Here is a 15050-nt window from a genome sequence, read left to right as displayed (position 1 = left end):
AAGCAGTGGGTGCCAGCACATACTCTGTCAGAGAACCCACAAGAATGACACAGGCTGAGATGCTCATTGATGTTTTGTACTAGGATTCTGCTGGCACTCTCCATCTGATGAAACCATTTTCCAATTGCGCTGGAGCGTGCATGAAACACACCACACAGAAACATCAATACATTCTCTGCACCCACCCACTAGCCCCAAGCTATTTCAGAACACATGTGGAAGCTACTTAATAATAGACAAAACATGGAAACTTTTCCTATATCTGTGATGCATAATAAAGTAAAGCATTGGTCAGCTAGTCTATTCAAGTGACATGGTATGGGCAATGTTACATTTTAAAACACTTGTGTCATTTGTGCACCATTCTTGGGGGTTGTAGTTTGTTCACAAACTCAATTATTATATTTAAGAACTCATTGTTTATGTTAAGCTTAAACTGAAACTAAAAATATCTCTGAATTTGATCAAATAATGTTGCCCTTTAAGTTATCTATGAATACAATGAAAATGTGTGGACTTCAGTGTTTAGGAGATTGCCTGGTTAATGCCCAGCTTGCTATTGACCTACCTGCACCTACTGTGTCACTGCAATGTCCACCATGATATGGACCAATAAAATTGGATTTGACTTGCAATAGTCCATGATAACTAAAAGGAACGGCATTGAGAATTCCATTTAATTCCAATGGCATGACACAAGCAACCACATACCAAGAAACACGATTATTTGCAATGAATGATCATATCTTAATCCCATATCACCACACCCTGACAGTTAAGTACAGAGGTACACATAAAAATTGCTTCTGGGATGTTTGACACCAGTAATATAGACAATAATTTGTCTCCGGACTGTCTGAGGTTATAGCCATACAATACTAGCGTCTGTAGTTGTCCATCGCCCGCAGCCCCTTTCCCTGAATTGATTATCAATTGTGTGATACAGCACAGCCCTCCACTCGCAATCAATGGCAGCACTGCACTGATGTGACCCTCCTGCAAAGAGAATGGAAGGTCAAAGCAGTGTGGGGCTGAAACCCAGCCCACAGGTTATATAACTCACAAATCAACTGTTTTCTCCTTCAATTCTAAAGGACAATGTTATTTAGGAGACCTAGAACATTGATACTCAATAAACAAAATTGACATTGTTTTTTTTAATGGTAAAATGTTACTTCAAAAAGTATCTTTAAAAGATAAAAATGAATGACTATAATGAACGCATTATGTAGCACAGTTGTTATCACAAATGCATAGATCAAAGGAAAAAAAATGAACTTGGTTTCATACGGTAATTATTCGAACTGGAAGAGTTACACAGAATAACAAACTATTTATTATATTCAAGATAACGGAACAATTCTAAAAAGCAACATGACTTCTTCCAGAAAAACTAAACAAAGCAACGAGATCAACCATACGATAGACTTGAGTCAGTAACGGACATGGTCAGCCAATAAGAACGCGTTTCCAATTGATATGGAGTGGTGATCAGATAAGTCTTAAATCACTAACATCTAAACTATCATCAATGAGTGGAATAAAGAAACTAATTACATTTACACTAATACAAAAGAAAATAACAGTGATGGAAGAAGCCACAATGAGAGGGTGAGCGCAACCTCCAGGGAACAAAATGTGATAGGTGCTTTGTAAATAATTCTTATAGGTTAAAACACACCTGTAATCCAACAATGATTGAGCAAATAATTTAAAATATAAAGGGTGCTCATCAACACAAAATGATGTCCAGTGACCTAATGAAGTTGTAATTTCAAAAAACAAATAACTATTAACATATCAAAGTGACAGGAACATCCTTGAAGCTAGAATTCTTTCTTGAGATACATTATTGATGATACCAATCTGACATTTCCAACTGATTTTTTTTTTTGTTGTAATAAAAAATAAAAAAATAAAAATCAACATTTCTGTCTTGTAAATTAATCCTGTTGGTTTCCCATAGGTGGCATTTGTATTCAAATAAAAACTTAACTCTTCTTCACCGTCTTTGTAATTCAATAATGAAATTAAAAACATTAATGTTCTCCAGTATTGGCGACCAGTCTTTCAAGTCACATGTCAAAGTCTTTGTAGATGACCCATGAGTTTATTCCACCAACAATTCAAATCCTTCTGCCTCTTCAAACTCCGCATTCATCTTTGCCGCAAGGTCATCCATCTCTGCCAGCTGGTTAGGAAGGAAATTGAAAAGTAGATCAACAAAGGTACAAATGCTAGAACTTCTTCCACATCTCCATCTTGAAAATAGTGGTAAGCGCTGGTTTTCACATCTTGTTAAGTGGTAAAGTACACTGTAGTCTACTATAGTTTAGTTGTCCATCAATGTTGTCAACAGTGACATATGTCCTCACTTACTTTTATTTGAGGAACCTTCTTCCTCCTCCTCTTCTCCTTTACCACAGTGACACCAGGGATATTGAAATCTGGCTCTGGGTTGGGAGCAGCACTGTTGTCCCCTTCCAGCAGGGTGAAGGAGCTGACTCCACAGAGAGACCTGGAGGCTTCAGGGCCCACCCTGAACTGCTCAACCTTACGGAGAACCTGAGGTGTCTGAAGCTTCTCAAATCCAAACAGGGTCTCCCGACGCTGAGGAGATGGGGAGTACATGGCCTGGTGACTTTCAAATGAAGGGTCCCCTAGGCTTAGGCGGGTATAGGACCTCCGCACCTTTTGTGACCATGCTGAGTCTTCTGGGTTTGCTGCAGCCTGTGGACAGGGTGGTGAGGGGGCCAAGATCGGGGAGAGCATGGTGGCTTTGGGTGTAGGGACCTGGGCAGGTCCTGGGGTATAGATTTGGGACTTCTTAGGACTGCCTTCAATCAATCTTCGTTCATTTTCTGTGTGGTCCTCAGAGGGGACCTGAAACAAAATCAGTTGTGCACATATGACTGGGCTAATATGAAATAGCAGAAGGACCAAACATTTAAAAACTATGCAGCTTATTATGGAAAATGATTTGCTGTGTTCTTTCAACTCACATTGACTTGTGTTTTCCTGGGTGCAATCTTCCTCACAGTGATGTGGCGTTTTACGGCATCTGTAGGAGCCTGTGGATTACAGTAACATAATTCGACAAAATACTGAAATGACTGAAGATGTTTGCAGGATGCAGTTTGACTATGTCAATAGGTAAATTGAAATGTTACTAGTTCTGAAAGACTGGTGGTGTTTAGTTCTAGCTGCTGACAAAGGTACTACTCACAGAGTTGGGGATATTAGCCTTTGGAGAGGTCAACCGCATTGATCTCCTTCGTGGCTGGCAGGTAGAATCTGGTATGATAAGACAAAGAATGGCCCAACCATAAGCAATTTTACCTAACCGGCAGCTTACAATGGTGTGTGATCTTTGTAGCCAGTAGCAACATGACTTGACTGGTAAAGACCCTTGACTGCTAAAGTTGAAGTGACAGTTGTTTTTAGTCTACTGTCAAGATGAGTCCATGTCCAAAGTTGTGTGTGCCATCTGTTGTGAAGATCCAGCTGTATGCTTTAATATGTAAAGACATGGGGAAGATATGCAACAGTTTGTAACTGTAGCCTGCAATTCAGGGCGTTCCCCCTGCCTACCCTTACCACCTGGGGGAGGACCGTTGCAGAGGGCTGTTCAGTCCCAGGTTCCTGCAGATGCAGTAATGCCCAGATGCAGGGACGCCCTGAATTGCAGGCTGCAGTTGTACCCTTCTCAAGATAGACATCAAAATGATGGAAATAGATAGATGATCTTGCATTGATTTGAGATTGGGGCATATAGCTAGCTTTCTAACTAAGTCTACAAATAGATAACATTTGACACTCATCTCACCATCATTTAAATCAAAATGTAAGTTTGATTCAGTGAACCACACATTTGCTAGCTACGGGCAAGCACTTAAGAAGAACTTCTCTAAATTACTTATTTAGAGTCGAAGGTGTTAAGGTAACAAAAAATGATTTGATAAAATATTGACTTTGGCCTTACTACTAAAGCCCATAGAAACGCATTGAACAACACATTCATGGCAAAAAAGGACAGTATATAAGTTTGGACACACCTACTAATTCAAGGGTTTTTCTTTATTTTCACATTGTAGCATAATAGTGAAGACATCAAAACTATTAAATAACACACATGGAATCATGTAGTAACCAAACAAGTGTTAAAAAAAACATCTAAATATATTTGAGATTCTTCAAAGTAGCCACCATTTGCACACTCGGCATTCTCTCAACCAGCTTCACCTGGAATGCTTTTCCAACAGTCTTGAAGGAGTTCCCACATATGCTGAGCACTTGTTGGCTGCTTTTCCTTCACTCTGCGGTCCAACTCATCCCAAACCATCTCAATTGGGTTGAGGTCATCTGATGCAGCACTCCATCACTCTACTTCTAGGTCAAATAGCCCTTACACAGCCTGGAGGTGTGTTTTGGGTCATTGTCCTGTTGAAAAACAAATGACAGTCCCACTAAGCCCAAACCAGATGGGATGGCGTATCGCTGCTGAATGCTGTGGTAACCATGTTGGTTAAGTGTGGCTTTAATTCTAAATAAAATCACAGACAGTGTCACCAGCAAAGCACCCCCACACCACCTCCTCCATGCTTCACGGTGGGAACCACACATACGTAGATCATCCATTCACCTACTCTGCGTCTTCCAAAGACACGGCAGTCGGAACCAAAAATCTCAAATTTGGACTCAACAGACCAAAGGACAGATTTCCACCGGTCTAATGTCCATTGCTCGTGTTTCTTGGCCCAAGCAAGTCTCTTCAACCATGAAGGCCTGATTCACGCAGCCTCTGCTTTACAGTTGATGTTGAGATGTGTCTGTTACTTGAACTCTGAAGCATCTATTTGGGCTGTAATAACTCTAATGAACTTATCCTCTGCAGTAGAGGTAACTCTGGGTCTTCCTTTCCAGTGGAGGTCCTGATGAGAGCCAGTTTCATCATAGCACTTGATGGTTTCTGCGACTGCACTTGAAGAAACCTTTAAAGTTCTTGACATTTTCCACATTGACTGGCCTTAATGTCTTAACGTAATGATGGACTGTCGATTCTCTTTGCTTATTTGAACAGTAGCCTATTGGTTAGAGCGTTGGACTAGTAACCGAAAGGTTGCAAGATTGAATCCCCGAGCTGACAAGGTAAAAATCTGTCGTTCTGCCCCTGAACAAGGCAGTTAACCCACTGTTCCTAAGCCGTCATTGAAAATAAGAATGTGTTCTTTAACTGACTTGCCTAGTTAAATAAAGGTAAAAAAATCTATACAAATAGGGCTATCTTCTGTATACCACCCCTATCTTGTCACAACACAACTGATTAAATCATACGAATTAAGGAAATAAATTCCACAAATTCACTTTTAACAAGGCACACCTGTTAATTTAAATGCATTCCAGGTGACTACCTCATGAAGCTGGTTGAAAGGATGCCAAGAGTGTGCAAAGCTGTCATCAAGGCAAAGGGTGGATACTTTGAAGAATCCCGAGGCACATTTTCGGATATAGCGGGTGTGAAATAAAGAACAAAATAACAAAAATACTGACCAGCCAAAACGGGTTGTGGTGTCTCGTTGGTCATCCTTGCCGCCTATCCAGCTTGATTTACCAATATAAAATCAGTATCTAACAAGCTAGCTTACGAAATGAGAAAAGACAATCGTATAGTTAAAAAATAAATATAAAAAGCTAACTAGGCCCCTAATAACTAATGCAAAACCGATGTAATGCAATATTGCGAGTAGATAACTTGCTAGCTAGATAACTACTGTAGTAGTTCACTTTGCTTGATCTCCCTAGCTGAAGTCCTACTCGTTTCAAAATTGCCCGCCTGGAAGTACCGAAGTGCTTAGATTGCCACTTCCTGTCCGTTGTATACGTCTTTCTCTACAACCATTTACTTCAGTACTGCACAGTACTACTACATTCACGATAAATGTGCGATTCCAGCTAAACTATGATAAACTCCAGAATAGTAGGCGGAAACACAGGGCTAGATCAAATAAATAGATTAACACTCCAGTATACACCTTTCATTTTGTTGCAATCCGCCAAATACAAATTTAATGAAGAAAACCTACGATAAACACAGATAGAAACATTTGCCAGAGATTTCACCGGATGTATACGTTTGAAGCATCCGGTGGGCGTTTCTACTCACTACCGAATATGGTGATGACAAGAAGCCCAGTGGGAAAGGATGGAGCGAGATGGATTTGGCCGATATTATGCAAGTTTTCTAATGATGCTAATAATACCGTTTTCTATTCTCAAAACAATAATTGTATTTTCCCAAAACTAAAATCTGTTACGAACAGAGTGGACTAAGTTTTGTAGATTTTACCATTTGCAAAGCCCAAAAAATTGCGTTGTTTAGGAGTGCAAGGGCGAAATGAGTTAATACACACGTGCACGTCATAGAGTAGGCGAAAATATGCAGCTACGTGCTAGAACGCGCCAATATTATTATTATGAACAAAACAAATACAAAAATAGAAATATACAAACAAAGAGTACATCACCTAACAGACAGTATTACATATCGAGATACATTTTCAATTTGTCAAAACGTTTTATGGTACGTAACGTTATTGCTTTTTTGTTTTCACACTTATTGATCATTTCAAAATAATACTTCAATTCTATCTTTAACAATGTGAAGAGGGGTTTGTTCTCCACCCACTTCATTTAAAAAATAAAATGACGATAAAATCTGATCGTTGATCTGCTCTCGCCAAACCAAATTTAACCTGACAACCTCAATTAAAAACTGCACAAACTAATCTTGGACCAGCTGTGCCGTGCTCGCGTGACATCATTATTCTGCGACTCTACCGGAAGAGACGTGGCAAAATGTCAGCATCTGAAAACATGCGCATTTTCTAGATTTAGCTGACCAAGTTGGTAGAGCGGAACATCAGTATTTTTACAACCCTTCCTTCATACGAAAAAGCATCGAGGAGAAAGCTTGTGTAACAGGTACGGTTGAGATAACTTATAATTAAGGCCACCCGAAACAAATATGATGCTAGTGAACTAGCAATATCTATCAATACACGAAAGCAGTGTCTTACACACCCATATGTAATCATCAAACTTCATTTGATCCATGAGTAGATTTGACTGGGATATCAGAACATTGCTCAGATAATACCCATAACTATGATGTTGTTGCTGAAGCTTGTTTTGGTGGTCACTTGTCTGAATCTGTGTGTACAGTACTACAGACAGACCATGGGTCTGTGCAAGTGTCCTAAGAGGAAGGTGACCAACCTGTTCTGCTTTGAACATCGGGTGAATGTTTGTGAGCATTGCCTGGTCTCCAACCACAACAAGGTCAGTGGATGGACTGCTCTGAATATTAATGTAATGTGAAATATAGATCATATAGGTCGTTAACAAAACGTCACAATATGGTGCAGCGCGTTCGATTTGGCTGCTGGGGGGAAAGGAAACTTCCAACTCTGCTAAAACCATTGAGAACTACGTCCCGTTTTCAAGGAATTGTTAAATAACTATTTGTTTTTCATATCACCTCTTGAAGAGCATAATCAGAACTACACATTTCCGATTATTCCACGTGTAACTATCATCAGAGTAATGCAGCAAGTAACTGCATTCGTTTCATGATCAGTAAACATAAATTATCATGTAATTTCAGATATGTGAGGGTAGCCAATCCGATTGGCATGTAGCTATCTATCATATCAGCGAGAAATAATGTATATATATCAAAAATACCTTTTTTATAGGGTTAGTGTTCCCACATGGCCATATCGTCATGTTACAGCGCATGTTTACGGAAGTTGGAGGGACCACATGTACTACCTAGCATGCTCTGAACACCTGTGTGTAACGGAGGAATGCCACCAGAAACGTTTTGTCACTGAAAATTATTGTTAGGTGCAACTGTTAAAACAGTGTACAGTAAGTATATATTTTGCATTTGTGAAATTATTTTGATGTGACATTAAGAGTATATCTTGGGCTAGCTAGCTAAACAAACGTGTCATTTAGCTCGCTTCATCATCAGCAAGTCCTCGTCCTGGTAAAGTTGTCAGTCGGACTTCTGTCATCACCACTATATAGATGGCAAGAAAATCAAACAATATTTGGATATAAGTTAGCCATCTAATTTATCCCCTGAAGGTTAGTTTATATTGACGTGATATGTTATTAGCTAGCAATTTAATTTGACGTGATCCATCAATCAATGTAGCCTATCATGTCTGTCAGCAGCAAAAAGTACATTAGCTAGGTCTACTTACCACTAGCAATGTTTAGCCAACTGTACAAAGTTCATACTGGTAGCTTGCAAAGTAAACATGATCAGTTAACTGTACATCGGGAAATGCCCCTTCTGCTACTTGACATCAAAGGATGGGAAATTAACCTAAAAAAAACACTCATACTTGTCAGGAACAGTTCACTTTTATTTTATATCACTCAAATTTCCAATTCATGGTGGCCAATATTGAGAGATATCTTGAGGCTACCCTCACATATTTGAAATTACATTATAAAATTGTTTACTGAAAAGCATGCAGTTACTTGCTGTATAACTCTGATAGCGCTAAATGTGCGCAGTTGTTTTGCATGTAATAATCTGACATTTGTAGTTCTGATTATACTTTTCAAGGGGTGATGATATTATGACCAAACAGTTAATATTTATTTAACAATCCCTTGAAAACCGCATTGCGTCGGTGTTGGAGGTACGGGCCAAAGCTGCCAGCAGGCAGAACCATGTGCAAACCGTCATACTGAAGGTCGAGCTGGTAACAGTTTTTTGTGGGTATATTGTGGATTACCTCCGACATAAGGACAAAATCATTGCCAACAGGTAAAGTAAGTCCAGAAGTGTGTTACACATTCTGACTTGTAATGGGACTATTTGGAAATGTTGAGCTTACATGTTAGAGACGAGAGTGTAAGTCTTCCACTCTCGGATTCTAAAAGGGACTAATAGTAGCTGTCTTTGCCACTAAACTATGAAGTATTTTACCTCCATTCTGATTACCAGTGTATAGTGCAGTCCTACCTCCAGTGGCTTCAGGATAGTGATTACAGCCCTAACTGTCGACTGTGTAATAACCCACTGATCTCCCAGGATACTGTCAGATTGGTCTGCTATGGTAAGATTGTCAACATCTTCGATTTGTTGTCCTTTGTGCTCTTATTGAATTTGGTATAGTTGTGTTCTTTTTTGAGAGTAACTCTCCATATTATTATTGTTGTTGCTTGATATTACCGCTCTGTGGAATTTGAACAAACCCACCTGGATCATTGCCCTTTCTCTCTATCCAAGATGTATTCCACTGGGCCTGTCTTCATGACCTGGCAGTCCGGTTGCCCCTACACACTGCTCCTGCAGGATACCAGTGCCCCAGCTGCCAGGGTCCAGTGTTTCCCCCCTCCAACCTGGCCAGCCCAATAGCTGACATGCTGAGGGAACAGCTCTCCTTAGTCAACTGGGCAAGAGCTGGACTAGGCCTACCTCTGGTGAGGAATAGGGTTAGGCTGGGTCACACTAGCGGTTAGAGAAATTGAATAGTGATGGTGACAGGAATATACTGGTTGAGATGCTGGGTACCGACATTAAATTGTGTATGACATTAGTGTAAAATATTTTTAAGGCTTAAAATATGTTTTAGGACCCATAAATCAAGTGTTTCTTTCAGTGAGATGGCAAGTATTCTGTGACGATTCAAATCTAACATGCACATACTCTCTCCACTGCAAGATTGATGAACCTGTAGAAGCTATTCAAGACAGCACACAGGATGTCACTGATTATGCTGACTGGTCCACATTTGATGGTGAGTCATTGTCTCTGGTTTGTTACTGCCTTGTTGGTCTGCAATAACAGGAGCCTGTATTGCAGCTGAATCCCTGCATCATGACATAATGCTAAGCTAAATGTTCGATTTGTTTGTTCAAATCAGAAAGGTTACTGTAACATTTACCTTCTCCCCCACTGTGCTAGCCCCAGCATTGGACACCACTGAAGCTTACCCCACCCACTCCTACACCCCCAGCCCGGCCCCTACTTTAGTTCCACCTCCAGTACAGGAAGATCATGGAAATCTCGACAACAACGGGGGGATGGTAGCACAAGAACAACACTCTGGGGTCAACATGATCACTGCAACCTCCAGTGACACAATCACCCTACACACAGGTAAAGGACTATGAATGTTACTCTGGTTTGCAGGAACTGTACTAATCCTAAATTTTACTAACCACACAGTGTTGTCATTCCATACAGGCTAGTCCAAACCGTAGCCTCAAATCTAATCTTAGTTCATGTCATTTTTGCTAACGCATCTGATATTATTCACGTAGATGCATGTGTATAATGTATCCTCATATTTGGTTATTCATTTGATGTTTATTTTTGCTTCCAGCATCAACCCCAAGGAAAGTCTATGACACACGGGACTCTGGTTCCAGCTCTAGTTACAGCGCTGGACACAGCTCTGTGACACAGATCGACTTTGACGACGACAAGTACCGGCGACGACCAGCACTCAGCTGGTTTGCACAGATTCTCAAGTCAGTAATTTAATTATGTTACTAGTTATTTAATGTAGGTGCTATTCATGTAGTTATTGCACAGCAAGTACACCTTTCTGATCAAACTACATTACATATGGACAATAGTACTTTTTATTTAACCATCATTTAATGTACTTAAAAGATAAGTTTTATTTTTACAACCAAATCTCTATTTTTATGTATATGGAATGTTATAGAAGGGTCCAATACATCTTTTTTTGTGATTTCACTTGTTTTCAATATACTTACCCCAAACAGCAATAATTTTCCTCGTTGTGTAATGTGGGGGCCAAAGGCTCCGAAAACATCCAAATACATCCTTTTAGAAACAACAAAGCTCTCAGTATAGCGATGCAGGTCTTTAGATGCTGTACACATGAAACTGTGTCATTCCGAACCGCAACGTTTTATTCCCTTTTGTGCGACTCGCTGTTTCCCCTATCCAGCTGTTTCATTCTCCATGTAGCTTGCTGCCACAGGTTGCTGCCACAGCTTGCTGCCACAGGTTGCTACCACACCAACATAGTGGTTTTAATAGGGTGGTGGACCACTAGGAGCCGCCAGAACAGCGTCAGTGTACCTTGGCATAGATTCTGGAAGTGTCTGGAACTTCCTGTGTGGAGTCACCCTATGTTTTCAATATACTGTACTTTGTATTCCTCATTTACTTAAGTGTTTATTTGATTCTTTATTTTTGGCAGTTACCTGTAGAGAGGTTCGCAACAAAATTGAATATAACATTGCAGATAAAGTTCGGAATGACACAATTTCATGTGTACAGCATCTTAAGACCTGCATTGCTATAGTGAGAGGTATGCCATTTCTGAAAGGATGTATTTGGGTGTTTTTAGAGCATTTGTTCATGGTTTTTCTGGGCCCCCATTATACACAACAAAGATCAGGAATTGATTTGCTGTTTGGGGTAAGTTTCTCAAAAACAAGTGAAATCCCCCCAAAACAGAGATTTGGTTGTAAAAAAAAAACCATATCCTTGTAACTTACATTTTATAGATCTGATTTATCAGTTACTGTCTCCAAAGGTGGAGTCCCATTTCTCTAAACTCTGAAGATATAAATGAATTTGTGTTCTCAGAAACCGGACGGGTTCAAAGAGGACAGGCCTGTCCTGGAAACAGAGGGTCTTCATGCTCCTTCTGGTTGGAGTTCTGGGATTCTTTACCTTGATTATCATTATGGCTAAACTGGGCCGTGCTTCAGCTGACTCCGACCCCAACTTAGACCCCCTACTAAACCCCAACATCCGAGTGGGCAAAAACTGACCAGCACCCAACTCCATGTCCTGGTGAGTGTTGAACATGGGGCCGATCTAAGTCCATCTAAGATGGTGGGACCAGTAGAGGCAGAGAGGCACCTTCTCTCTCTCGGGTATGAAAGAAGAGGACAGGATGATCATTTGCAGGGCAAAAACGCATAACAACCTTATACCCTTTTCCCCTCTTTGGGATAGGCAGGTGCAAATTTCCTCTTCATCTACTACTAAGAACTAATGGGCTATATAACCTGTGTGTGAATACATTCAATTATTTACATTGCTTTTAGAGCTATATGTAAAATTAATATATTTTGACCCACTGTACATTAAAGTAACTGTCCAGTGAAAATCTCACTAAGTTCATACTCTATTTAACTTTGACCCAAATAATGTTGTTGACTCATCCTATACTCGTATTTGTGGCCAAAGCATAAATTGTAATTTTAATTTTTTAATCCAACACAAACTGAACTCAAACAGGCTGTTTAAAAAAAGCTAGCTATTTACTCATAGAGGATGATGTCATCCTGAGGATGAGCTGGTCAATCAGCGCTTTACTCGCATTAATATTTTTTAAACATAATTACCTATTTTTTTCTTTTTTTTTGGAAGGGAGGAAGGAACTATTTCACTCCTATTGTAATTAGTTCTAGGTCATATTTAATATAAATCTGGGAACACTGGACAGTTACTTTAAATGAGATTGCAGTGTTGGTAATAAAGGTGATGGGAAAACAGAAATACTGTTCTATTAGATATGGCACACAAATATGGCTTGTTGCAACATCTGCTAAAAACAAAGGTATTTTTGGAGTGGGCATCAATAACAGTTGTTCAAGTTACTTGAGTGTGAGGTGTGTGTTGAACTGGAAGAATGCTGTGTCTGACATTCACATACTGTTTTTGAATGTTGATTAAATCTTAAAGTATGTAAATATAGAAATTGAATGAATTACGGTGAATTTTGTGTTGAACTGGAATAAATGATTCTAACCGATTGTCTCCCAAATTCTGAATGCAATATAAGTTGTATTCTTTGGACAAAGAAAATGTAGAACAGATAGTCTGAGGATATTAAAATTGAGTGGTTGTTAACCCAAGGGACATTGTTCATCTTGGTATAGCATTAAAATAACAGTCTTCTGAAATCCACAAGTGCCCTGTGCCCCAACCTGGTCTGAGTACTTTTCTGTATGTAAATCCGAGAAACTCCATTTTACCAAGTTATGTTTCATATGGTATGTATTAATCTGTGGATGTCCATCACCCATTTCATGACATGTTACGAATTTGCTAAACGTATGATATGTTATGAAATCTAGCTAGGTGGCTAACATTAGCTAGGCCTGGGGTTAAGGTGAGGGTTAGATAACATGCTAAGAAGTTGTAAAGTTGCTAATTAGCTAAAATTCTAAAGTTATCCGTGATGAGATTCGAAATCGCACCCATCCACCACGACCAACCACCCTACTTTCAATTATGCCTTAAGTAATCATCTGTATTACGTAACTATACCATACTAAACGTATCATATTATTTTCAGGGGTGCGGATTTACATTCGATATGTTACATATAGTCTATGAGACCAGGCTGTGTGCTCAGACACTATGTTTGACAGAGTGGTCTACTTTCAAAGATCCTTAACTTGCTTCTCTTGAGTTTGAAGTGTTACTAAAGGTGTCTGCGCATTGCTGTGGTTCAAATTTGGTTGTATATTTGGACATTCTTTAACCATTTTAACTTGCCATTTACAAAAACAAAATGTGTTAGTGGGTAGGTGTGTTGTTAGGACCTCTCTTTTGAAATCATTGTGTTTGAGAAGTCCCATTTTTATGTATTTAAATCAAATGTCTACAGTACACCAATATTAATTTGCTGTTCTTATCTTTGCACTTTTGTGAAAAATGACATACATTCTCAAATATTTTTGAAAGTATCTTGCTGATGCTTACTCTGCAGAAGACAGTTCTGTCAATGTAAGAAGCTGTATTTCTTTTTTTAAATGTATTTTGGAGTAATATGTCCTTTTGATAAAGCTGACTTTATCCCTTTTGATAAAGCTGACAACCCCAATTTTGTTTTGCTGTGCTTTTCACATTTCTCAATTAAATTATACTCTTTGTAAAGACTTAACTGTTTGAAATGATCTATGAACACGTCATATTGTTACTTTTCACATCAGTTTTTAAAAGAACTGAATGGTTTGACATATCATTATCTGAGGATGGAAGGTTGCTGACTCATGCAAGTGTTCTGTTTTCTTGAGGGGAATGTGATTAATTTATTGTTATCTCAGAACTGCTCTGTACAAAACAGTTAATCTGCTAATATTGTGGAATATAAAATTACTTGCTTGATGTGTTTTCCAGTTTCTTGAAATACTTTATTTCTATATGATAACTGAAATGGTCTATTCATTCCTTTTAGTAGATCAAGAGAAACTGACAGGGGTGAGCGCCTACATTTCCATACTTATTCATACTGCTCCCCTGGTGGGAATCAAACCCACAACCCAAGCATTGCAAGTGCCATGCTCTACCAACTGAGCCACATCATCACAAACCACTTGCTATCTCAATGTACTCAATTAAATTGGTCAATTGTTTTTCTATTCATGGTGATGGAAAGTCTACAGGTATGAACTTAGATGACCGGCCTATGTAATACAGTAATGTACATTAAGTGGTTTGTAAGGATGGTCAGTTAATTTCCATGTTATTTGATCAAGAAAAATGTTTTGTGTCTTTGCCCATAACTTTGCACCTTTTGGATGTAAATGTTTGAGGACAGGGTTTTGTTCTTGCTGGATTCAATTAGAATGACAATCACAGAGAAAGGGACAAGGCAACAACTCTTTTAATTCCAACTATTGAATCCTACAAGATACTGTTCTTAATTATTCAACTTTTTTTTGCCAAAGCAGATATGGTGAATAAATGTTTTTGCCCGCACTACATTGGTCTGCTAATACTAGTAAAGGGCCAGTGCACAACTTTCGGTGCGAATTTTTTTTTTTTGTATTAATCATTATTTTTAAAAGAATGTAAAAAAATGTAGGGGGTGATGCAGCACCCTACTTCCCGTGGCTATGGTGCCTAGTGAAAGTCTACACACCCTTTGCAGTCTTTTTTTCCTACTGATCTACACAACATACTCCACATTTTGAAAGTGAAATAATTTTTTATAGAAAACATACAAAAACATATAAATTGTCTT

The 15050-nt window shown here is 39.1% G+C and overlaps 2 protein-coding genes across 2 annotated transcripts; one reads left to right on the top strand and one right to left on the bottom strand.

Moving 5' to 3' along the window:
- Positions 1-663: 663 nt before the first annotated feature.
- LOC110534002 (sororin) lies at positions 664-6111 on the bottom strand. Its single transcript, XM_021618619.2, has 5 exons — positions 5551-6111; positions 3227-3294; positions 3003-3071; positions 2380-2883; positions 664-2191 (listed from the first exon to the last, which is right to left on the bottom strand). The coding sequence occupies exons 1-5, from the start codon at positions 5582-5584 to the stop codon at positions 2111-2113; spliced, it is 756 nt and encodes a 251-aa protein (XP_021474294.2). The 5' UTR covers positions 5585-6111; the 3' UTR covers positions 664-2110.
- Positions 6112-6790: 679 nt separating this feature from the next.
- LOC110534001 (zinc finger protein-like 1) lies at positions 6791-14197 on the top strand. Its single transcript, XM_021618618.2, has 8 exons — positions 6791-6981; positions 7222-7338; positions 9026-9137; positions 9311-9504; positions 9746-9821; positions 9989-10183; positions 10410-10557; positions 11654-14197. Exons 2-8 carry the CDS (start codon positions 7237-7239, stop codon positions 11838-11840), a joined length of 1014 nt encoding a protein of 337 aa, XP_021474293.2. The 5' UTR covers positions 6791-6981; positions 7222-7236; the 3' UTR covers positions 11841-14197.
- Positions 14198-15050: the final 853 nt, after the last annotated feature.

The sequence above is a fragment of the Oncorhynchus mykiss genome, chromosome 10 (assembly GCF_013265735.2).
Source record: "Oncorhynchus mykiss isolate Arlee chromosome 10, USDA_OmykA_1.1, whole genome shotgun sequence".
NCBI lineage: Eukaryota > Metazoa > Chordata > Actinopteri > Salmoniformes > Salmonidae > Oncorhynchus > Oncorhynchus mykiss.
This window is presented reverse-complemented; position numbering and strand designations above follow the sequence as displayed.